At 35.2% G+C, this 24,175-nt stretch overlaps 5 protein-coding genes and 2 pseudogenes across 5 annotated transcripts in view; 5 read left to right on the top strand and 2 right to left on the bottom strand.

The window, feature by feature from the left end:
• LOC104763481 (pentatricopeptide repeat-containing protein At5g55840-like) overlaps positions 1–3,535 on the top strand; it is a 5,560-nt gene extending 2,025 nt beyond the window's left edge. Inside the window, exons 3-5 of the mRNA XM_010486846.2 lie at positions 2–2,645; positions 2,730–3,050; positions 3,146–3,535. Of these exons, the coding sequence (XP_010485148.1) occupies positions 2–2,550 (2,549 nt within the window). The 3' untranslated portion in view covers positions 2,551–2,645; positions 2,730–3,050; positions 3,146–3,535. The remainder of the gene's footprint in view (position 1; positions 2,646–2,729; positions 3,051–3,145) is intronic.
• On the top strand, positions 5,533–6,254 carry LOC104761633 (annotated as a pseudogene).
• Positions 6,962–7,468, top strand: LOC104763482 (putative small ubiquitin-related modifier 7). The gene is made up of 3 exons (XM_010486847.2): positions 6,962–7,027; positions 7,154–7,303; positions 7,382–7,468. Exons 1-3 carry the CDS (start codon positions 6,962–6,964, stop codon positions 7,466–7,468), a joined length of 303 nt encoding a protein of 100 aa, XP_010485149.1.
• Positions 8,794–9,499, top strand: LOC104761634 (putative small ubiquitin-related modifier 8). The gene is made up of 3 exons (XM_010484753.2): positions 8,794–8,959; positions 9,092–9,241; positions 9,320–9,499. Exons 1-3 carry the CDS (start codon positions 8,894–8,896, stop codon positions 9,395–9,397), a joined length of 294 nt encoding a protein of 97 aa, XP_010483055.1. The 5' UTR covers positions 8,794–8,893; the 3' UTR covers positions 9,398–9,499.
• LOC104761635 (WEB family protein At5g55860) lies at positions 10,295–13,298 on the top strand. The gene is made up of 3 exons (XM_010484754.2): positions 10,295–10,612; positions 10,959–11,187; positions 11,275–13,298. The coding sequence occupies exons 2-3, from the start codon at positions 11,005–11,007 to the stop codon at positions 13,033–13,035; spliced, it is 1,944 nt and encodes a 647-aa protein (XP_010483056.1). The 5' UTR covers positions 10,295–10,612; positions 10,959–11,004; the 3' UTR covers positions 13,036–13,298.
• LOC104763483 lies at positions 18,026–19,155 on the bottom strand. The gene has a single exon (XM_010486848.2). It carries the CDS (start codon positions 19,133–19,135, stop codon positions 18,026–18,028), a length of 1,110 nt encoding a protein of 369 aa, XP_010485150.2. The 5' UTR covers positions 19,136–19,155.
• Positions 22,995–24,062, bottom strand: LOC104761636 (annotated as a pseudogene).

Here is a 24,175-nt window from a genome sequence, read left to right on the forward strand (position 1 = left end):
ACTGAGCTTTTAGATCACATGAAGTCGAAAGGGGTCGACGCTGATGTCTGTACATATAATATGCTTATCCACGATTTGTGCAGAAGCAGTAGAAGTGCCAAAGGTTATTTATTGCTGAGGGATATGAGGAAGAGGGCGATTTACCCCAATGAAGTTACATACAATACGCTTATTAATGGTTTTTCTAATGAAGGTAAGGTGTTCATTGCTCGTCAGCTCTTGAACGAGATGTTAACCTTTGGACTTTCCCCGAATCATGTTACTTTCAATGCTTTGATTGATGGACACATTAGTGAGGGAAACTTTAAAGAGGCTTTGAAGATGTTTTATATGATGGAAGCAAAAGGTCTTATACCTACTGAAGTTAGTTATGGTGTACTTTTAGATGGGTTGTGCAAGAATGCAGAGTTTGACCTAGCAAGAGGCTTTTACATGAGAATGAAGAGAAATGGGGTCTCTGTTGGGCGAATAACATACACTGGAATGATTGATGGGTTATGCAAAAATGGGGTTTTGGATGAAGCAGTTGTTATGCTTAATGAAATGAGCAAAGATGGTATTGATCCTGATATCATCACATACTCTGCTCTTATAAATGGATTTTGCAAGGTGGGGAGGTTGAAAACTGCTAAGGAGATAGTATGTAGAATTTACCGAGCTGGTCTTACTCCAAATGGTATCATCTACTCAACCCTGATATACAACTGTTGTAGGATGGGATGCTTAAAGGAAGCATTAAGAATTTATGAAGCTATGATCTTCGAAGGACATATCCCAAACCAGTTCACGATAAATGTACTTATCGCTACGCTGTGTAAAGCTGGTAAAGTGGGTGAGGCAGAAGAATTTATGCGTTGCATGGCAAGTGATGGTATTCTTCCTAACGCAGTTAGCTTTGATTGTCTTATCAATGGGTATGGAAGCTCGGGTGAAGGGCTAAAAGCGTTCTCTATATTTGATGAGATGACCAAAGTAGGTCATCACCCAACGTTCTTCACATATGGTAGCCTGCTCAAGGGATTATGCAAAGGTGGGCATTTGAGAGAGGGAGAGAAGTTTCTTAAAAGTCTCCGTGATGTTCCTGCAGCTGTTGATACTGTAATGTACAACACACTACTCACTGCAATGTGTAAATCAGGGAACTTGGACAAGGCTGTCTCACTTTTTGGTGAGATGGTACAGCAAAACATTCTGCCTGACAGTTATACATATACAAGTCTTATTTCTGGGTTGTGTAGGAAGGGTAAGACTGTTATTGCCATACTATTTGCTAAGGACGCTGAGGCTCGAGGTAATTTACTTCCCAACAAGGTGATGTATACCTGTTTTGTGGATGGTATGTTCAAGGCGGGCCAATGGAAAGCTGGTATTTATTTCCGGGAGCAAATGGATAAACTTGGCCTTACCCCTGATGCTGTCACAACAAATACAATGATTGATGGTTACTCAAGGATGGGGAGAATAGAGAGGACACATGCCCTACTCTTTGAGATGGGGAACCAAAGTCGGGGTCCTAATCTGACTACCTACAATATTCTTTTGCATGGGTATTCAAAGAGGAAAGACGTATCAACAAGCTTTCTGCTATATAGGTCCATGATACTGGGTGGCATTTTACCTGACCAGCTCACATGCCATTCTCTTATCCTTGGGATTTGTGAATCCAACATGTTGGAGATTGGTCTTAAGATTTTGAAAGCATTCATCTGCCGAGGTTTTGAAGTTGACAGGTATACGTTCAACATGCTAATCTCCAAGTGTTGTGCCAATGGAGAGATCAACTGGGCATTTGATCTGGTTAATGTCATGAACCTTTTGGGAATCACCCCTGATAAAAGTACTTGTGAAGCCATCATAAGCATCCTCAACAGGAACCACAGATTCCAGGAGTCTCGCATGTTTTTGCACGAAATGTCGAAGCAAGGTCTATCTCCCGAGTGTCGGAAGTACATTGGTCTGCTTAACGGTCTTTGTAGAGTGGGAGATATCAAGACTGCGTTTGTTCTGAAGGATGAGATGATCGAACGTAAGATTTGTCCGGCAAATGTAGCTGAGAGTGCAATGGTGAGAGCGCTTGCAAAATGCGGTAAGGCCGAAGAATCTACGCTGCTTCTTCGGTCTATGCTGAAAAAGAAGTTGGTTCCGACTATTGCTAGTTTCACTACTCTAATGCACATGTTTTGCAAGAATGGTAATGTTACAGAGGCTCTGGAATTGAGAGTCGTCATGAGCAATTGTGGGCTGAAGCTTGATCTCGTGTCATACAATGTATTAATTTCTGGACTTTGTGCTAAAGGTGATATGGCAGCTGCATTTGAACTCTATGAAGAGATGAAACAAGATGGATTTTTAGCTAATGCGACTACTTACAAAGCTCTTGTCAGTGGAATACTTTCCCAAGAAACCAGCATATCTGGGACTGATATCATCCTGAAAGATTTAGTTGCTAGAGGATTCATAACATCCACGAGCGTTTCACAAGATTCACGCAAAACCTTGACAGTGGTCATGGAGAAGCTGAAGGCCTTGCAAAGTAACATGAAGAGATAACATCAGGACAAGCTGTAACAGTAATCATATGATCAACTTCCCTATGCAAATTAGTGTTAATTGCTTTTCTCAAGCATCTGCGTCTCTATAACACGGTTTGTTCTTAATCCTTATGTTTGTTACCTTTCATGAAACTCTTATGTTCTGTTCTTATCTAATGTGTTTCCTACTTTGTCCAGATGATATCGCCGTGAAGAGCTAGATGTGCAGAGTAATCTTCTCTAGAGGAACCACTTTGTCTGATTCACAGAATGCATCTTACCCATTCTTCTCCTCGATTGGCAATAAATTATGCATCATAGTGATTATTGTGTTCTCTCTTGTTTCGTTAATAGTTCTTGCTGTGAATGCCAGTCAGTTCCAGAAGCTTAAGCATTTAAGCTTGTACTGTTATACAGAACAAGACAAGCAATACAGACCGTTACTGGCTCCTTTCTCTGACAAATACAACTCAAAAAAAAAATATCAGGAGACTTTAATTGAATCTCTTAATCTTCCAGGTGGGTTTAAAACCGCTGTCTTAACTCCACTTGCATTAAAGTTCGTATTTGTTTGTTTGCTTGCTCGTTTCTTACATTTTTTCTTTTCTTTACAGATACAAAATCAGGAGTGGTGAGAACAAGCTCTTAATAGCTGGAGCTGTGTTGTCAAATCATGTGCTGAATTCATTCACCTGTAATCAATCTGGACTTTCACCAAAAACCAATTCAGATAATGTGGTTCAGAGAAAATGATGCAGAGCCATGGAAGCAAAAAAAAAAAAAAGCGTCTTCTCTGTATCTTTGAGGAATCTTTTTGATGAATATGTCGGAACAACGAGAAACTGGTTGTTGTGTTGGGATGGTGTCTGATGCAGACAGAATCTAACAGTTCGTCAGATTGCATCACTGGATTTGTTCCATTTTGCAGTACCCACTCGTGAGCATCCCCTCCTAAAGTTAACACAAATATAAAAAAAATTAATGTTTAAATGTGTTGATTGTCTGTTAGTCTGCTAACAAATTTTATTTTACAGCAAATATGTAAACATGTTTTAGATCACTATTATTATTATACAAAATTTGGTTACGCCTATTAGGAATATAAATAAACGAAATACTACTATAAAACAAAATTGTCGCAAAACCAGCAAAACAATTATTGAATTTACCAAATCCATATTGTTTATTGGTAATACTAAAATAAAAATTAATACATGCAAGTGGAGGAAAATTGGTAGACGAGTGATGACGGATGCACATTTTTAGAAATATAGATTAAGAATTTTTGTCAAGAAAAGAAACAATCGTTGATAGAAAAATGACTAATAATTTTTCTTAAACAAATAGACCACTTGATTAGACTAGAATTTCCAATTACAATGAACAACTAGTTTCATCATTTGACCAAAAAAAAAAAAGTAGCAAAATTGATAGACACCATCTGTGTACGATTTATTAATTTATAATCCATTAAATAAACTTTTTTTATTAGCTGAAAATAAAGAAAAATAATAAATTAATGGAAAAAGACAAAACAGAGCCAGCAAGTCACTTGCTTTGCATCGGTCTGAACCAACATATATGCTCTCTCTCTATTAACAGTCGTTAGCCAGCTCATCTTTCCGTTTAGAAAAACCAAAAGACATTTACACGTCACTTGAGATCTTCTAACTCCGTTTATATAAACCGTTACAGACACCGCACCGAGAGATATATAATTAAAGAAGAAGCAAAAAAGAATTTTTAGAAAGAAAGAAAGAAAAAAAAAAAAGTCTCTCTTTTGATTTTTCTTTCTTTTTTTTTTTCTTTTCGTCTTGGTCTTTCTCCCCAGATTCTCTCTCTCTTCTTCTTATTCTCCGATCAAAAATATATATTTCTCTCTCTCACCTTTTCCTTTCTCCTTTGGTTTTCTCGGCGGCTTCTTCTTCTTCTTCTTCTTCTTCTTAAAGCTTCAATATTTCTCCATTTTTCTTGGGATAAATCTTTCTCCTTTCTGCAGACGTCATGTCGGTACGATTTTTCAAATCTCCCCTCTTATTTTTTTTAAAACCTATGATTGGTGTGTGTGTATATAGAACAGTTATGAATTCGATTTGTATGGTTTTTGAGAATTTTAGTTGGAGGGCTTTTTTGTTATTTCTTTTTGATTCCTCTGAATCTTTAGATATGTGGATTGAAGAAACATCCAGATGTGAAAATCGTGATTCTGATTAGCTTATATTGTCTTGTTGATGAATCTGATAATCTCTTATTCTAGATCTCGTGTTTTATTTAATTTTTTTTTTTCTGAATTTGATTGATTTTAAAGCTTAGATTTTGATTTTTTGAGTTTCTGATTTTTGGATTTGAGATGAATTTAGGATTGATACAGAGAAGTTTTTGTCTTTTTTTTTTTTTCGTTCCGAGATTGTTTCTTTGATTCATTTGATAGTGAAAGAGGTATGGATGTTGTGTGGCATTGTTTATGGACAAGCAAGAGATCTTTTTTGCCCTTGTGGATTTGTTTGCTTATTTAGAGACAATATTGAAATCCACTTGTAGTTTCAAACTTTGGTTTATCACTTTTTTCTCACCTAATTTTATTGGATAATAAAAGTTGATAGGAACTTTTGAAATTTGCTTCTGGTTTGGTTTTGGTAATCTTTTTGACTTGTGGTGTGTATTGTTTGCTAAAAAATGGAAACATGATTAGTTTGGGCAAATTGTACAAACCATTATCTTTGATACTTGAGAAAGAGTCAAGTCTTCATTCGTATTTACTTGGTTGATACTTTTTTTGGTTTATCTTAAGCATCTTCTCTTATTTGGTTTGCTCCCTGCCACCTAAGACTTGCTTTGCTTACAAAGAGGAAAGGTTAATTCCTTTCAGGGGTTTAGAGTTTAGACTCATTTTAGACAATCATTTCATCTAATTGGCACGAATGGTTAGGTTACGTTTTGACTCTGAGTTGAACTTGTTTCTTGATGTTTTTTTTTTGGTTTGACCATTTGGTTTTTATATATGAACGAACAACAGGACAAAGGTCGTCCCTAGCCGAAATTTGGTGAATGGGATGTGAATGATCCAGCATCAGCAGAAGGTTTCACAGTGATATTCAACAAAGCTAGGGATGAGAAAAAGACTGGTGGCAAACCCGGTTCACCTGGTAAATCCAGTGAAGGTCATGTTAAGTCTGGAGGAGGAGATCCTAGTAAACCTCAGCCTGTAAGTTTTCTTCTTCTGTTTCGTCATCTTTATCTCCTTAACTTGAAATCTTGATACACATTTGTCACACAAAATGGGATATTTCTTTGGTTTCAGAAAAAATGGCTCTGCTGCATGCAATCTCCAGCTGTAGACTCTTGACAGACACAAAGATGGATTTGCGTTGCTGCCCATAAAAAAAGTCACACTGCTTACACATCTAAAGCAATGTTCTTTTATGTTTTATTGTCTTTCTTGAAATTACCTACACACACAAAAAAAAAAGGTTCCTAAGATGATTTGGAGCTCCTTTCCCACCTTTAGTATCACGATTATGATTCCTTCTTCTTTGAAGTTGTTTGTTTTTATAAAAATGCTGTAAAATCGTGTTGCCACTTATTGGAAAACCAGAAAACAAAAAAAAAAAGAAGAAGAAAAAAACAACACAGTTACTGTGTCTATATGTAATGGTGTCTTTTTGGTTTTGATTTAATGTTGTCTTTTTCCTTGAATTTAAGTATATTATCATGTTGGGCTCCTTTTTTGTTTTTCCTCTTAGTAAATCAAAAAAAAGAAGTTACATTATTACATTTACTTTACATGTACGTAGAAAATAATTTGACTAAAAGTGAAAACATATAAGAAACGACGTAATAAACAAGTCAAAGTGTCGAACTAAAACTGAATCGTATCATACATGAAGAACAGAAATTAAAACAAAGTCAACAATAATTAAATAGATGATGGAAAGTAAAAGTCATAAAAAACATTTAAAAATGAAAACAAAAAAGAACTTGATAAATCAAATTGCTTTTACACAATAAATAGAATACAAAATACAAATAATGGCACATTAAAGTTGGAAATTTGTATTGGCTTTTACTAAGCCCATACAGGAGGATTATAGCTATAGTCCTTAATTTTACTAGAGACCGTTCATGTTTCCAATCGCTTTTGAAATAAATTTTGATTTTTAGTTTTTTTTTTTTCATTCAAAGATATCAAAAATCAGAAAAGGTGCATAAAAGTTTGTGATGATCGTAACTATCAACGGTTGATGATACTCAATTCCCACGGTAAACAAAATAAACGTGAACAGAAAACTAAAAGATTTATATGAGTCATGCATGGAGTCAAAATTCTTCACTTACTGCTTACATTGTTTGTGTTTGTATATTTTTTATATATTGCATGTTAACAATTCTATCAGTTCATAACAATCCAACATTCACAAGAGAAAGTGAAAATGTCGGCGTCTGACAAGAAACCATTGGTTCCGTCGTCTCATATATCCATCAAGATCAAAAGTCAGGTACTCGAATAAATCATGATTTATGTTTGATTTGTGATTTGCGAAAATTAACCGCTCTAAAATGTTAAGATGCGTTATGCGTATATTAACATGTTAATTAAAATTGCTGTAAATATAACAAAACAGGATGACATATGTGTTTACTTCCGGATCAAGAGGGACGTTGAGCTCCGTACAATGATGCATGCATATTCCGCCAAAGTTGGACAGCAAATGTCATGTTTTAGGTTCCACTTCGATGGAATTAGGATCAAACCCAATCAAACTCCCAACGAGGTTCTTTTTTTGTGTGTATTTCTTAAGAATTTCTCCAATTATATACGGATCAAAATTGAGAAAAGAAAATGATTGCAGCTAGAGCTTGAAGACGGAGATGAAATCGACGCATTAGTTGAACAAACGGCAGGGTTCAGCCATAGTCATCCTATCGTAACGACTTAAAAAGTCATTACTACGACTCATAATAATAATCTTGTTTCATTATGTTTTCACCAATATTTCAATACAAAAGCTGGTTATTTATCAATGTTAATTAAGGTTATTTATCAATGTTAATTAAGGTTATTTATCAATGTCACAACAACGCTAATTAAGGTTATGGATGCATGAACATGCTTGTTGATATCTAGAGTTATTTAAATGAAGTTTCATTATTGTCACGAAAGATGTAACAATGTACCTTTTCAAAAAATAAAAATAAATAATATGTAACAATCAAAGAGGTAATGTTCATTCGCATGGAAAACTACAACAAAGGAGAGAGATGGATATTTTTCTATTTTTCGTATTAAATGTGATATATAGATATATTAGAAGTACAAAATTACAAATCATTGTCAATATATATGTTCATCCTTGGAGGAAGCCTTAGCCCATTTTGAATAGTCGAGCTATACATAGCAAAATGAATAATCAGGTCTATCTTTTTAGCCATACATGTAATTTTATTTGCCCATATCAATCTCCTACCTAGTCTTTGTGACTAATTATGCTACACAAAAAGTAAAAAGAAGGTTTAAAAGTTATTTACTAACCGTCCAAAAATATAGTTGCTGATAAATAAAATTTTAGTCAGATACTAGATATAAAAGTTGTGCTCTTTTTCTGTATTTCCTCTTAGACTAGTAAATCAAAATTAAAATTTACATTATTACATTTAGATACATCTACGTATTAAAGATATTTAGTATTTGACTAAAAGTGAAAACATATAAGAACGTAATAAACTAGTCAAACTAAAAGAGAAAACATATCATACATGAAGAAAAATTGGAACAAAGTCAACAAAAATTAAATAGATAATGGAAATCAAAAATCATAAAAAGATTTTATATAATTTAATTAAAAAAATGAAAACAAACGAGAACTTGATAAATCATAATTGCATTTACACAATCGCATACAAAACACAAACATGGCACATTGAAGTTGGAAATCCTTACGGGCTTATAGCTCCATACTGGATTATAGCCAAAGTCTTATATATTGTTGTACACAAACAAATAACGTGAACGTTTTGTATGAAGAAGGTACATTACTAATTTGAGAAAATTTTGATTTTAGTTCTTTCTTTCGGTCAAAGTGAGCAAAAATCAGAAAGGTGCCATAAAAGTTTGTGATGATCTTAAAAGTCTTAACTATCAATTATTGATGATACTCAATTCCCACGGGCCACAGGAAAAGAAGAAAAAAAAAAAAAAAATTACTAGTAAACGGGAACAGAAAACTAAAAGGTTTTATTCTAGTTTGGTATCTATATCTTCAATTATTTCTGTGTCTGCATCTGTGTGTATATATTTATTCCGTATGGCGTGTACCTTTAACCAGTTCATAAACAATCCAAAAGTCACAAAGAGAAAGTGAAAAATGTCGGCGTCTGACAAGAAACCGTTGGTTCCGTCGTCTCATATCACCGTCAAGATCAAAAGTCAGGTATTTGAATAAATCTTGCGATATATGGTTGATTGATCATTATTTAAGTACCTCCCTTTAAACTAAGATGAGTTAAGATGCGTATATATTAATATTACCATGTTAAAATTGTTGTATTGTTGTATAAAACAGGATGACGTATGTGTGTACTTCCGGATTAAGAGGGACGTTGAGGTCCGTAAGATGATGCAACCATATTCCGACAAAGTTGGAAGACAACTATCAAATTTTAGATTCCTCTTCGATGGAACTAGAATCAAACTCAATCAAACTCCCAATGAGGTATTCATTATTGTTAGTTTACCTTAAGAATTACTCCAATAATGTATCAATCAAGTTGATAAACGAAAACAATTGCAGATTGGGCTTGAAGAAGGAGATGAAATAGAAGCATTTGTTGAACAACTAGGAGGGTTCAGCTTCTTTCATCGCCATTAAGAGTATCTTAAAACGACATAAAAAAAAAAAGTCGTGCGTACGGCTCAGAAAAGATCAATATTAGTATAATCTTTGTTTAACTATTTTCACCTACTTTTTTAAACAAAAGTTGGTTGTTTATCAATATTTTTTTCTTTTCCATGAATAAGTTTAACTTCTGTGATCATTTATCAATTTTAACAATGCTAATTTAACTTATGAATGAACATATTGCTCTTTGATTAGTTATTCGAATAGAAACTTTAGAGATATATGAATGGATTATCCCAATCGTAATTATTATCCTATTTACGTAAAATGTAGTAAAAGATTGATATAGAAAGAGAGTAATGCTCGCTTCGTTCGCATGTAAAATTGCAACAAAGGAGAGAAAGATGAGATCATTTCTCTATATTTCGTATTAAATGTGATATATATATAATACACACGAAGTACAATCACAAATCATTATCAAAATGATTATCCTTGGAGACCTTGGCCCATTTCAATATTTGACTAGTCAAGCTATACATAAACAAAATGAATAATCAGGTCTATCCTTTTTAGACTTACATTACATGTCGGCTCGTTCACGTGCCAAATAGTTTTATTATTTGCCCATAATATCAAATCAATCTCTACAGTTTTTGTTTTTTTTTGTCTTCTGAATTTAACTTAATTTCTCACTTTTAACTTGATATCGAATCATAGTATCGAATTTGTTGTATGGTTGTTTAGTAAATGGCATATCAAAAAAAGGTAAAAAGATGATTTACCCACCGTCCAAATAAATAGTTGCTATCAAAAAAATAAAATAAAAAAATAAACCAAACAATTAGGTTTACCGGTGACCAATAAAAACCTGACATTTGTCAACCAAATACACTTCCCCTTCTATGTCCCTCTCTCTCCTCTCTGTCTCTTTCTTTCTCTCTCTCTCCTCGCCACTGACTTTGCTCTTTTCTCTGATTTACAGAAGAAATTTCAAAACTTCTTCGTCTCTTTCAAAGCTCCAATCTTTTCTTTTTTCCCCCTTTTCCGATTTATATTCATCGCCGTCGACACCGGAGACATCTTTCCTTTTTTCTCCGATCGTCTTTTCTCTCCCTGAGAAAAATAAAAATCGCTCCTTTAAGATTATTTCCTTGATTTTTCTTGGCGCGTTTTCCGTTTCACGTTTCTGGGTTTTCGTTTTCGGCTCTGAAAAAACGATAAATTTCAAACCGGAAAGATCAGGTACGAAATCGAAATTTTTTTTGGTCACCACATCGCTTGTTTTGACGATTACTCCGTCGGTGGGAGAGAACCTTCTTTATCCTAAATTAGTCTCTTTGATTTATAGAATCTGTCCCAAATCTTGATGATTGTGTTTTAAGCAGATCAAATTAAAAAAAAAAGTACTATCTTTGGTCTTAGTTAGGTTAATCTCTCCCTTAATAACCTGCTCTTAGGGTTTTTGTTTTATTCCGTTTGTGTGTGTGTGTTTACTGTTAAAAATTGCTTAATTTGCTTAATCTTCTATTAATGGAATCAGTACTAATTGGAAACCAAATGATGTTTGAACTCTGTCTCTCTGTATCAGGTAGTGAATCTTGATTTCTTTAGACTATCAAGAAAGAAAATGCGAAATGGTTGCTAAGAAGGGACGTAGAGACTCTTCTGATTCTTCTCCCGTTGTGGAGGTTGGAGAGATTGACACAAGTGCTCCTTTTCAATCTGTTAAAGATGCGGTTAACCTTTTCGGTGAAGCTGCTTTCTCTGCTGAGAAAGAGAGACCAGCCATTCGGAAACCTAATCCTCAGTCTGCTGAGGTAATTTTGATTTGATTTGATTCGTTAGCAATTTTGTGTTTAAGAGGTTTTTTTTTTTTAAATCTGAACTGTGTTTGTGGTTTGCAGAAAGTTTTGGTGAAGCAAACAGAGCTTCACTTGGCTCAGAAAGAGTTGAAGAAGTTGAAGGAACAGCTTAAGAATGCTGAAACAATCAGAGAGCAAGCGTTGAGTGAGCTTGATTGGGCTAAAAGAACTGTTGATGAACTTACTCGTAAGCTTGAAGCGGTTAATGAGTCGAGAGATTCTGCAAATAAAGCCACTGAAGCTGCTAAGAGTAATATCGAAGAAAATGTTTCTGTTTCTGGTAGTAGTGATGCTCGGATTAGGGATATGGAACAGTATGAAGCGGTATGTAAGGAGCTTGAAAGCGCGAAGCAAGAGCTGAGAAAAATCCGTCAGGTTTCAAATGAGATTTTGGAAACAAAGACTGTTGCTTTAAGTAAAGTAGAGGAAGCTAAGGAAGTGACTAAAGTTCATTCTGAGAAGATTGAGTTGCTAAAAAAGGAAATCGCAGCTGTTAATGAATCAGTTGAACAGACGAAGCTTGCGTGTTCTCAAGCCCGGAAAGAACAATCTGAGATATTTGCAGAGAAGGAGATTCAGCAGCACTCGTATAAAGCTGGCATGGAAGAATCTGCCAAGAAATCACTCGCTTTGAAGAACGAGTTTGACCCTGAATTTGCGAAAAAGCTTGAAGTGCAGTTGACGGAGACATATAACGAGATCGATGAGCTGCAGAAGCAAATGGAGACTGCAAAAGCATCTGATATGGATTCCGTTAATGGTGTGAGTTTGGAGTTGAATGAAGCTAAGGGTTTACTTGAGAAACTTGTGGAAGAAGAGAAGTCTTTGCAAGAGTTAGTGGAATCTCTTAAAGCAGAACTGAAGAATGTGAAGATGGAGCATAGTGAAGTTGAAGCAAAGGAGGCTGAAATTGAATCTGTGGCTGGAGATCTTCATATGAAGCTTAGCAGAAGTAAGAGTGATCTAGAAGAATGTGTTGCAGAGGAATCTAAAGCAAACGCTGCTTTGGAAGATATGATGTTAACCATCAATCAGATATCTTCGGAGACCGAAACTGCTCGACGAGAAGCTGAGGAAATGAGAAACAAAGCTGATGAGTTGATGAAGGAAGCGGAGACTGCACATCTGGCGCTTGAAGAATCAGAGCTGCATCTAAGGGTCGCTTTAGATGAAGCCGAAGAAGCGAAAGCTGCGGAGGCAAAGGCGCTTGAACAGATACAGTCAATTTCTGAAAAGACCAACGCTGCACGTAATTCGACTTCATCTGAATCTGGATCTCAGAGCATCACACTGTCTCAAGAGGAGTTTAAGTCACTGAGCAAGAGGGGTGAGGTATGCGATAAGTTAGCGGAATTGAAAGTGGCTGCTGCATTGGCTCAGGTGGAAGCAGTGAAAGCGAGCGAAAACGAGACACTGAAGAAGTTAGAGACAACACAAGAAGAGATTAAGAAGCTCAAGACTGCAACAGAAGAAGCGTTGAAGAAAGCAGCTATGGCGGATGCTGCTAAGAAAGCTGTTGAAGGAGAACTCAGGAGATGGCGCGAAAGAGATCAGAAGAAAGCAGAGGAAGCGGCGACAAGGATTCTAGCAGAAGCTGAGATGAAGATGGCCACTGAATCATCACCGCAACAACATTACAAAGCTCCCAAACAGAAACCTGTCCATAAAAAACTGGAGAAGACAAAAACTTCAGTGGTATCAAAGAAAGTGCTATTGCCGAATCTAAGTGGAATCTTTAACAGAAAGAAGAATCAAGTGGAATGGGGTTCTCCTTCATATCTCCCTGGAGAGAAACCTTTTTGATGATTTCTTCTTTTTTCAAGAATTGAACTTTTTGCTGTTGTGAACAATCAAAGAAAGTTGTGTGCTCTTTTTTGCTAAAAGAAGGTTTGTGGTTTAAGATCAGAAGCAGTTGCAGCTTTGGTCTAACGTGAGAAACTGGTTTGCTGCTGTAAATTTGGATCAAAGCTATTTAGGTGGTTGTTTCATTTCGTCGCTTTGTTGTGATTGTGGATGCTAGGCTGTTTTTTTTTTTCCCCTTTGCATAAGCTTCAACTTTATGACAATATATGAATAATTTATACACTGAGCTTAAAATTATGCTCTTTTCCTCCGGTTCTAAAGCCAATGAACAGAGAAATAAAATGGAGAAAAAAGAGGCGCTGATGGTGTTCGTGGTCGGTCTAGTGAGAGAGCAAATGTCAAATGATCAAGCAAGAACTCCACTCGTAGACTAGTACTTTGAAAGTCACCTCAACTCTTTTGACGGGGACCAATTTTCTCGATTTGGTTTGGTTCGGTCAGTTCAAAATTTGGTTTGGTTCAATTTTGGGATATTGAATCATATAAAAATTGTTTGTTCATATGAAAAGCTTTCTAATTTTTGTTTTTTTTTTTGTTTTGTTTTGTTTTGTTTTGGAGAAGTCGTTATTAAAAGAAATATGTTTAATGAAGAAATTAAATAAAAGAATATACAAATAATTTTGATCAAACTCGATTTAATTGAGCACAATGCGAGCGATATTTCGAGTATATTAGACTTTTACAATAGTCCGTAGGTAGATGATGGATGTGGCGATATTTTGAGTATAGATTTATGTGTTACATTTTCATACATGATCCCATTTAGTTCATTCATGTCCCATGTGCACTGTTATGTGAGGATATGTTTATTGTTGTTAATCGTTTTTTTTTTTTTTTTGACAGCTGTTGTTAATCGTTTCTTTGGCGACAAAACGTAGAAATAGAAACAAGTCCTTCAATTAACTTTTCTTGTGAAGGTAAATTTTGATCAACATTCCACGTGTCATATTGTAAAGTCCATACACTTTTGTTTTCATAAGCAGACAAAAGAAGTCAGAGTTATGTTACTATACTCCCTTACAACAAATGGGGAAGCGTGAACTGAGCTGAACCCCTCTGCAACTTCTTGTACGAACGAACACAAACCAAAAGAAAAATATGATCACAACAAGAAGCATTAAACTTAACTTTATTTGATTGTGTTGCCCAATTGTAAAGCTTTTATTTTGATTTCCAACAATAAATATACCAATCTAATAACTAAATCATCTTTTTTTTTTTTGAATATTACATGATTATCAGGTTACATTTGTATGATCACATTGTGTTTATACACGTCAATGTATTGATTATGTGAGGATATCATTATTATGTTATGATATGCATATGATTAACATTTAAAATTCTTTTCCCGGATTGATCTAGCGTTATATGTCTCTCCCCCTTTAATTTGTACTTTTTCTTTTGAAATTGGAACGCTAGCTTTTAAAAGTAAATTGAAATAATAAATAAATAAATGTAAATGTTGGTACAGTCGACCAGACTAGAGAGAGAGACAGAGAGGCAGATGCAGCCACGCCGCCTGTGTCTACTCTGTAAGAAACCTCAAAGAGAGAGGAACACAATCCCAATGTCATGATGAGATTCACATTTTAATTTCTTTTCCTCTCTCTCTCTCATATGCTTCTTCTCTTTTTGTATTGTTATCTTGTTTACAACAATAACAAAAACTAAATCCACGTAGATATTTTCCTTTCTTACAAAAACATTTGTGAATGGTCCACACAACATAATAATCAGATTCAGATATCCCTCGGTGCACAACAAGCCAAGAGCAGCGGACTTGTACAGTTTTATACACTTTCTGATATTTACACTTTCTACCTTTGAGTCTTTCACCTCATAGTCTTGAAAGTTTGTTTTCGGTAACATCACCACCGTCTTCAAAATTTGCAAACATTTTACTTTAGTTTTAAATATTAACCTAAGATTTTCTTTGTTTATTTATCAACCACAATCATTTATCAAACAGTTAAATTCAGTTATGACCTACAACGGCACACACTCAAATGTTTTTTTATAACTAGTGTTTTTTTTTTGATATTTACACTTTCCCCCATGAACTTACTAAATTTTTAAAATTTAGACACACTTTTTTCTTTTTAATAAGGCCAAAATTTATTGTCATATAAGCCAAAATGGTCTCATCCAAGAAAACATTTATACATAGACAATACGACCAAAAATGTTGTATAATCAAAATAGGTGAACTTGTGGACTTGCCTTGCGTGTTTCCAGTAGAAAGCAAATGTTAATATGCCACTTGTGAACATTAAAGTCTTATTCTTTATACAATAGAATAAGTAGATCCACACATGGGCATGCATGCGAATTGACGTAGAGGATTAAGTCTAAATTCGGACTATTTTTGGAATTTGGGTTTGTCGTTAAGAATGAATATGCACTAAGTAGGCAAGTGTATCTATAGTAGGGTTCAATCTATATGACTTTGATCAATAACCACAAACTTTAGTGATGGAAGAATTTTGATCTGAATCCAAATTCAGTTTTCATGTTTTTATGAATCGTCATTGTAAAATGTTTTACAATGTGTATTAGGGAATTAAAAAAAAAACTATATCCAATCAAGTTCTTTGATAGTTGTGATCGAGTACCACAACAACAACTAAAAGTTATAAGAGCATAATAAAAAGACGAAAGTATAACAATACAAGAAATACTGATGTACTTCTTATTGGTTTAAGTAAGTACTCTCTTTTCTATAAAAACCAAACCTTTTCTCTCAAACATTTTCTCCTTAGATCTTAGAAAATGAAAAGTTCAAGCTTTTTCATCACCAAACCCTTTCTCTTTTCTCCCTCTTTTGTGAAGATGCAAGCTTCAACCTTTCTCCCTAAGCCTTGCATCTCTTCTCTCTCTTTTGTGAAGATGCAAGTTTTACACTTTTCTTCTTCCTTCATCACTAAACCCTTGTTCCCTTCTTCCTCTCTTCTTCCACTCACATCCTCCTCTTCACCTTTCCTCCCAATCAAATGTAGCAGAAACGACCGGTCGGAGGCGAGAGAAAAGGCAGAGCTTCGTACATTGCAAAAGCAAATCCACAACGAGGTCTTGAAGCACAAGATGGACAAAGACATACTCATTTATGATAACTGGAAGGCCAAAAGGGTTCCTCTTTATGAAGATGGGAAAACATCAAGAGAGATTGTGGGCATGAGTAAAGGAGCCTTTGTGACATATGTGTGGGGGAAGTTCTTTGGCAAAGAACAGATTTGGGAGAAAAAGAACAGATTTGGGAGCAAGAAGAAGATGATGATAAAGAAGGGGAAGAAGGTGGGTTTTCCGGTGAAGAGGAAGACGGTGGTGAAGACAGAGGTGGTGAAGAAGAATTAGACGAAAAGCTGGTAACTTTTGAGAAAGTTTATCTTTTGATTACGATTAAGTTTTAGGTGTTTTGCTTTGTCATCTTTTGTTTATTGGATCTATGGATATTATCTGCATCGTGTGTTATTTGCATCGTGTGTGTTTTTTGCATCGTGTTTAATGGATCTATGGATATTTCTGTTTAACTTTAACTACATTGGTGTTTAATTAACCGTTTATATATTTATCTGCATCGTGTGTTATTTACATCGTGTTCAATATTTGATTTCGGATATTTTACAAAATAATCCAAGAATATGAACCGGAGGAAATGATACAATGGATAGCGGTGCTTCTCTAATCTCTCTATTAACGAAAGAGGTGTTTTGTTTTCATATTTCTCAAAATCAAACCAAATGTCCTAAAAGTTAAGATCTCTTTTTAATTAGTTTGTAGTAATTATATACTTGCTCATAATAATTTACTTCTCTAGTCAAAATCCCAGGCTTGAAGTCTAACACGTGTAGGATAGGTGGAATTTGGAAAAGGCACAAAAAGAGGAACAAAAAACTCCTACAGAAAAAACAAATAGGAGGATGTAGCGTTGATCGTGTTGTTAGACCAGAGGTGGTTACTGTTGAACACTATGAGAAAGAAGAAAAATAAAACCCCTTAATTAGTTTAGTCGTGATGTTTACATTAAAACAGAGGAAGGGACTTGCCCATCAAGTTATATCTATCTATAAATTGGATTAACCGGTCTAAAGAAATGTCGTAACCTTTCGAGTCTGTGACTGTGATGAATGATGATCATCATATATATAGAACAAAGATTCCAAATATGAATAAAACACAATCCTGACCAGGACTAGCAAGATACCTCCCATCCAAACTGGACTTACTGCTCCATATCGGCCAATTCTTTATGAGCTTGAATCTCTTGGCTCTAATTCCATGACTTTCTATGCTGCTGCTGCCTAACCTTAACGAATGGTGTCATGCATGCTCTTTTGTACCATGTCACAGTGACACTAGTAGCAGCAGCACTCTTTAATTATACTCTGGGCTACTCCCTCTCCGCATTGGTTACTTACTACTCTGCTTCCACTCACGTTGGTATTCAAATCCATCAAACATATCAACAGACAATATGTTGCCTCCTCATCAGCTATAGCTCCGGAAACGCATATCAAAACTCCTCCAGTACCCACAATTCCATCTCAACTTCTCTACCATTCCATCTTCTCTGACTTTATTCACCACAAACTCTTTGTCACCTACACTAATAATATATACCATCCTTGAGATTCCTAATGCTCTTTACTTACAAAATCACCACCACCAATAAGCACATTGTTTCCCAGTATGATCACTCACGATTTTCTAAAGGCACACAGAGACATTAGTGAGCTACGACATATATAAATATTAGAACATCAACTTAAAAGGGATGTAACTTCTCCAAGAGGATAGGCATATCAATTTCACATGGAATATATAATAAAACAGATCAATCTCAAATCGAGTACATCAAAAAATAGATTTGATGTTTCAAGATTTAAAAAACAAAGACAGACTTTTGACGTCTGAAACTCAAATTTTCAAACTAATTGTCTATATTTTGAGGTGGAACATAGAGACCAGTCCCGACGCTATCATTACCACCAACGATGGAGTTATCGGCTAGATCGAAAAATCCGGATTCGCCTACATCCAGGTAATCAACTTGGTTAGGGTATGCCATGCCGGGAAAGGAGCTAAGAGAGACACAGAAAGGTTCAGACTTTGAGAGGAAAATGCAGAGATCTCCGATATCTTGAGTGTATACAGCATTTCCTTTGTCATCTAGCCTGAACACCATGAAAGCTTTTGTTATCAATTTCGACATACCTCTCCATACGGCCTTCCTGTACCACTTGACCAAGAAAGTCTCACCGGTGGTTCTTGACTCCACCAAGTGCTCGCTTTTGTAGCACGAATCCATAAGCTCCCGTTTGGTCTTCGTCAGCTTGGGAAGGTTTCTGAAACGTAACCTCTTAAACTTGGGATTTTGTTTGTGTGTGTGGAGATCCCATGATGCAATGATATGGCCTCCAGCTCCGAGTATGCTAAACTTACCATGTCTCTCCGAAAACATGACACGGGAGGAGAAGAAGCAAGGGTTTGCGATTCTGATGTTGATCCACTCGGAGTTACTTTGAGCGGGTCTGCAAAGGCTTAGCTGAGGTCCCAAGAACTTGACAGCCACAACACAGTCCTCATCCTCGGGAGAAGATGAGGACATTGACACATTGGTGACGATCTGAGTTTGGCAATGAGGCAGAGTCACAAGAGGAGGCAGGGGAATGCGTTTAGGATCTGTATACGATGCATGTGGGTTTAGATCGTCTTGGAGACGCAGTATTCCATCTTCCCTCAACGTAGCTATCCAGCCATGGGATGACCCGATCACTGCCATTGGATTATCCACCAACTCCATTGGCACCTTCTTTTCCAAATCAGTGAAGCAAACTTCATTCGCATTGGAAATGACGAGTTTTCCTAGATCCGCTCCGTCAAAACAAGGATCAGCGTCGATGACATTACAAGGAGGGGTTTGCAGCGACGTAGGTGAGAAGCTACCGGAGAGAAGAGGAGAGGATCTCACCAGTACAGGTCGTTTCCTCCGGAAGCATAGTAGCTTCGAGGACTGGTTGAGAAGGAGAGACATCGACATGAATAAGACTATAAGTTGTTCTTACCGAAATAAAGGCTGCGAGAAAGAAAAAAACCTAGTTTGGTGTCTTTGTGAGATACTGAGATGTTCATATAAAACAGAGGAACTGGCTTGCCCACCAAGTTTCTCATTTCCAAGTAATTATTTATTTTTTGTACACCTTTTTTATTTATTTACGTCGATATGAAAATGAAAGAGATTGCCTTGAAAAAAACTCTGTAAATATAAATTTCATATCAACTTTTGTATAGTTTAATATTTTTTCTTTGTACTACAAATTGGAAATTCTGAAAGATTTTTTTTAGAATATTTGTAGAGTAATTGAAATTTTCTTTTGCAAAATTTCTTATTGCATCTTTTCTTTTCTCCATCCTTTCGCTTTCATTTTTAATTGTAGTAAAAAAAAACCTCCACTAATACTCTTTGATTTTTAAAACAAAACATAGATCTAAATAATATATGAAGTTTGGTTTTTCAAATTAGTAATTAACATTTTTCCCCTCTCAGTGTTTAATAAATAGTACTATACTAGGTTTTATCCCGTGGTTTTTAAAAAAAAACTTTTGTATATATTATAAGTAGATCAAGTTTTTTTGAGTATTAATTAATATAAATGTTACAATTATATATATATATATGATTTACCCATGTTGTATTATAATTATTTTAATTTATATGAATGTCGATCCAAATCCGTCCTAATATATGATTATTTTGTCCGGTAGTATTTTATACTTTTTATAAGTTTGAATGTTTATAATATTTGAAGTTTTAATTTATATATTGCTTGGACCCATGTCACAACACAAAATAATATTATTGTTTCTTATGTTTTACATAGTTTATAACTTAAATTTTGATTATTAAAAACTTTTTATTGGATAATATATAATTTTATAGATTTGTTTTGTGTTGTAGAATAACATATGGTAGGTTAGTGTATCTTTTTTAAAATGTATATACAAATTAAAAATATTTTTTTTTGGAAACTTTTTCAAATAAAATTACTTGTTCAAAAATAAAAAAGTGTTAATAAGTATAATATTTTGTAGTTAATATGAAAAATATGGATATAATTTGTAAGTTAATTAATTCTAATCTATGATTACAAATCTATAATATATGAAATAAGATAATAATACAAAAACACAAAACAAACCCACTAAGCACTCATGCCTTAACTACATAAAATAGGCTATAATCCTTCTTTCTTTTCTCTTTTTCTTTTTTTCACAGACAAATATTTCTTCTCCTTTTCTTCTTCTGTTTACACAGTTTAGGCCTAGGCATTTGGGTGTTCGGGTCGGGTTCAAGTTTGGGTAATTCGGGTTCGGGTTTTTCGGGTTTACTAATATTGGATCCGAACAAGTGTTCATATAATTTGGGTCGGGTTCAGGTTCGATTCCTATCGGGTTCAGGTTATTTGGGTATTGACTTTAAGAAACCTGTAATGTATCCAATATATATTCGGTTATGGATAGTACCTACTCGAACATATCCAAAGTACCCACTAAAACCTGAAATGTACCCACAAAACCCGAAAAACCTGAAATATAACTGTACAAACAGTTGTATAATCTAACAAATTCAATAAGAAACAATGAACTAAATCTTAAACCAAATGAAGCTGAGCATACCATGAAATCTTAAACAAATAAAACTGAGCATATCATGTCTCGCAAAACAATTCACAAGGATTCGAAGAGGGAGATTAAGGCAAACAGTTTTATGAAATCAAATCATATGTGATAGTGTGATATCGTGTATAATTGTTCTCGGGTATAAACAAGTATCTTCGGTTCCTGGGGTTCGGTTTGGGTAACACCCGATACGTGTGGTTATTTGAAAACGAAAACCTATTGGTTATTTAGACAAAATTGGTTTGGGTCGGGTTCGGGTATTTTTGGGTCGGGTTTGGGTCGGTTCCTCGGGTTCGGTTTATTTGCCCAGGCTTAATACAGTTCTTTAAGTAATGGTGTAGTGGTGCTTGTAATCAATAGTGAAATGCATCTATATATATATTGTTAATGGTTGTAGGCAGGGTTTTGTAGAAACTCTTGATTCGCAAGTTGAAAATATATATTGTACGATTTGGTTAGTTACGATATAGGTATGAATGATATGATATATTCTTATTTTGATTCTCAATTGATATTATTGGATTAATAGTGTACATTTAAAGCTAATAAGATCTTACCAATTACGTAATGATTTATTAAATGCAAATTAGTTATTTGCTAAGATGTATTCATTTTAAATTATAGGGATATGATTAAGAGGATGTGATTATATTTACAGAAATTTTATAAAATTCAAATTAGATATTTCCTAAGATACAATGAGCATTAATTGGTTGCTATAACTAAAATATTCAGCCCAAAATATTCGGCAATCTTAAATAGGATCCGATTAATTGAATCGGTTATAATTTTAGTAAAAAGTCCGACCCGAAGTAGACTAAAAGTGATGACACAAAAATGTATTCCAAAAATGCTATGTTAAAATAGATGCGAGAGTTAAAATACTATTCCCTATGTATCATAATACATGGTTTTTTAGAATTTTTTCTTGTATCAATAGATGATTTTCTCTATATTTTTATCAATTAATACTAAAAATTACAAATTTCAAGAATAATTGATTGAGAATTTAGAACTTTGATGAATTACTATTAGTTAATAATTATGAAAATATGTTATTTTGAATAATAATGTATTTATTACTAAACATTAAATATTTTTTTTTATTTAGGTGAAAGACTCAAAAAATCATCTATTCTAATACAGACAGAAGACAACAATCGAATGAATTATTTTATTATACTGGACGAGCTAATGACTATGGATTTGTGAACTTGTAAGTTTCTATTGTATTATCAAGCTGTTAGTGTGCGTGTCCTTTATTTTAGCTGATGTTTAGTGCAGGTCACTTTAATTGAGTACTTTTCAGCTAAATGGCAACAATGATTAGGAACTACAGGCGGCCATCAAATTTTCAAATTCGGCAGGACAGTTATCTAAACAAAAGCTTTAGGCTTTTGACAAAGCTTTCTTAAAACTATTTTATTCAATAATCGATTCTTCCATACATGTGAGGGTTTGATCCTTTTTATAACATGCCCTTTATGGATAAACTCACATCTAAGACTAGGGAAAGATATAAACACTAAATATTCTAATCCTAATCCTTTCTAAAATAAATAATTAACAATTAAAATAAGCTAACAAATCTAATGGATCCAAATCCGTAAACAGTCACGTAAAGCCCATTATATGCTGCATCAGACTGCAACAGAAACTTGTGGAACAAGAGAAGTCTTTGCAAGAGTTAGTGGAATCTCTTAAAGCAGAATGTGAAGACGGAGCACAGGGAAGTTGAGGCAAAGGAGGCTGAAATTGAATCTGTGGCTGGAGATCTTCATTTGAAGCTTAGCAGAAGTAAGAGTGAGCTAGAAGAATGTGTTGCAGAGGAATCTAATATGTAATATGAGTAATATAGCACTGATTTGGAATACACAAATTCTAGTGTCTACTTACAATGTGGCTTCTTATGATCGATCTTGCATCAGTTATGAAATCTCTATTGTTGCCTTTCCAGGTTTCTCCCTGATTGTTTTTATTGGATTCCCATTTAATTGCAGTCTTTAACTACAGTAGGAAAAAAACCTGTTACCGAAAAGCAGACTCAATTCAAAACCATGATGTTAATATTAATATATATTAGTATCGTTTGCAGAGAGACTAAAATGGAACTAAGTAAGGAAACCCTTCCTAGATGAAAAAAAAAAAAAAATACATTGACCAATGACCATTGTAAGTGGCCGCGAAGAAAATAAAGGACTCAGTTCCAAACTACAATACTAATCTAGTTCTTGGGGTGGAATAAGGTAATTGTTTCTGCATGTAGGTATCACATCAGTAACGATGGCGGAATCACCCAGATAGACATCACCGACTTCGTCACCATCATAGAGTGTGACTTTGTTAGGGCACATGCCGGGAAAAGAGCTAGCAGAGATCTCCAATGTCTTTAGTGTAAACAGCGTTTCCTTCTTCGTCTAGCTTGAACACCATCAAAGCTTTTGTTTCATTTTCGCATTACCATTGATGATCTTGCCACAAGAATTCTTGTACCATTTAACCAAGAAAGTTTCACCAGCTGGTGACTCAACCAAGAGTTTACTCTTGCAGCACGAATCCAGAAGCTTCCCTTTGGCCTTTGTCAGTTTGGGAAGGTTTTGAAATCTCAAACTCTGCAACTTGGGATTGGGGAGCTTATCTGTACGGAGATCCCATGATCCAATGAGGTGGCCTCCAGATCCGGGAATGCGAAACATATCGTCTTTCTTGGAATACATGACACGAGAGGAGAAGAAACATGGGTTTCCGATTCTGACATTGATCCACTTGGAGTTAAGTTGAGCCGGTCTGCAAAAGCTGAGCTGAGGACCCAAAAACTTGACAGCCACAACACAGTCCTCATCCTCTGGAGAAGATGAATACATTGACACGTTGGTGACAATTTGAGTTTGGCAATGAGGAAGCGTTACCATAGGAGGCAGGGGGATGCGTTTAGGGTCTGAATCCGATGCAACCGGGTTTAGATCATCTTGGAGGCGCAATATGCCATCGTCCTTCAAAGTAGCTATCCAACCATGGGATGACCCGATCGTTACAATTTCATCATACAACAACTCCACAGGCACCTTCTTATCCAAAGTAGTGCAGTCACGTCCATTAAAATTCATAATCACGATTTTTCCCTCTTTCCGAGGTCCTGCTCCACAAGGATCAACGCTCAAGATGAAACAAGGAGGGGTATGCAGCAAGGAACTTGAGAAGCCATTATTAGAGGGAAGAGGAGAGGATCTCACCAACACAGGTCTCCGAAAGCAGAGGCTCGAGGGCTGGTTCACAAGCAGAGACATTAATAAATGTTCTTTAGCGAGAAACAGAGGATTAGCAAAGAAAAGGTAACAAAACCCTAATTGGTGTAATACAGAGGAAGAGACTTGCCCACCACGAATCTCTATAAAATAGG

The sequence above is a fragment of the Camelina sativa genome, chromosome 18 (assembly GCF_000633955.1).
Source record: "Camelina sativa cultivar DH55 chromosome 18, Cs, whole genome shotgun sequence".
Lineage (NCBI taxonomy): Eukaryota > Viridiplantae > Streptophyta > Magnoliopsida > Brassicales > Brassicaceae > Camelina > Camelina sativa.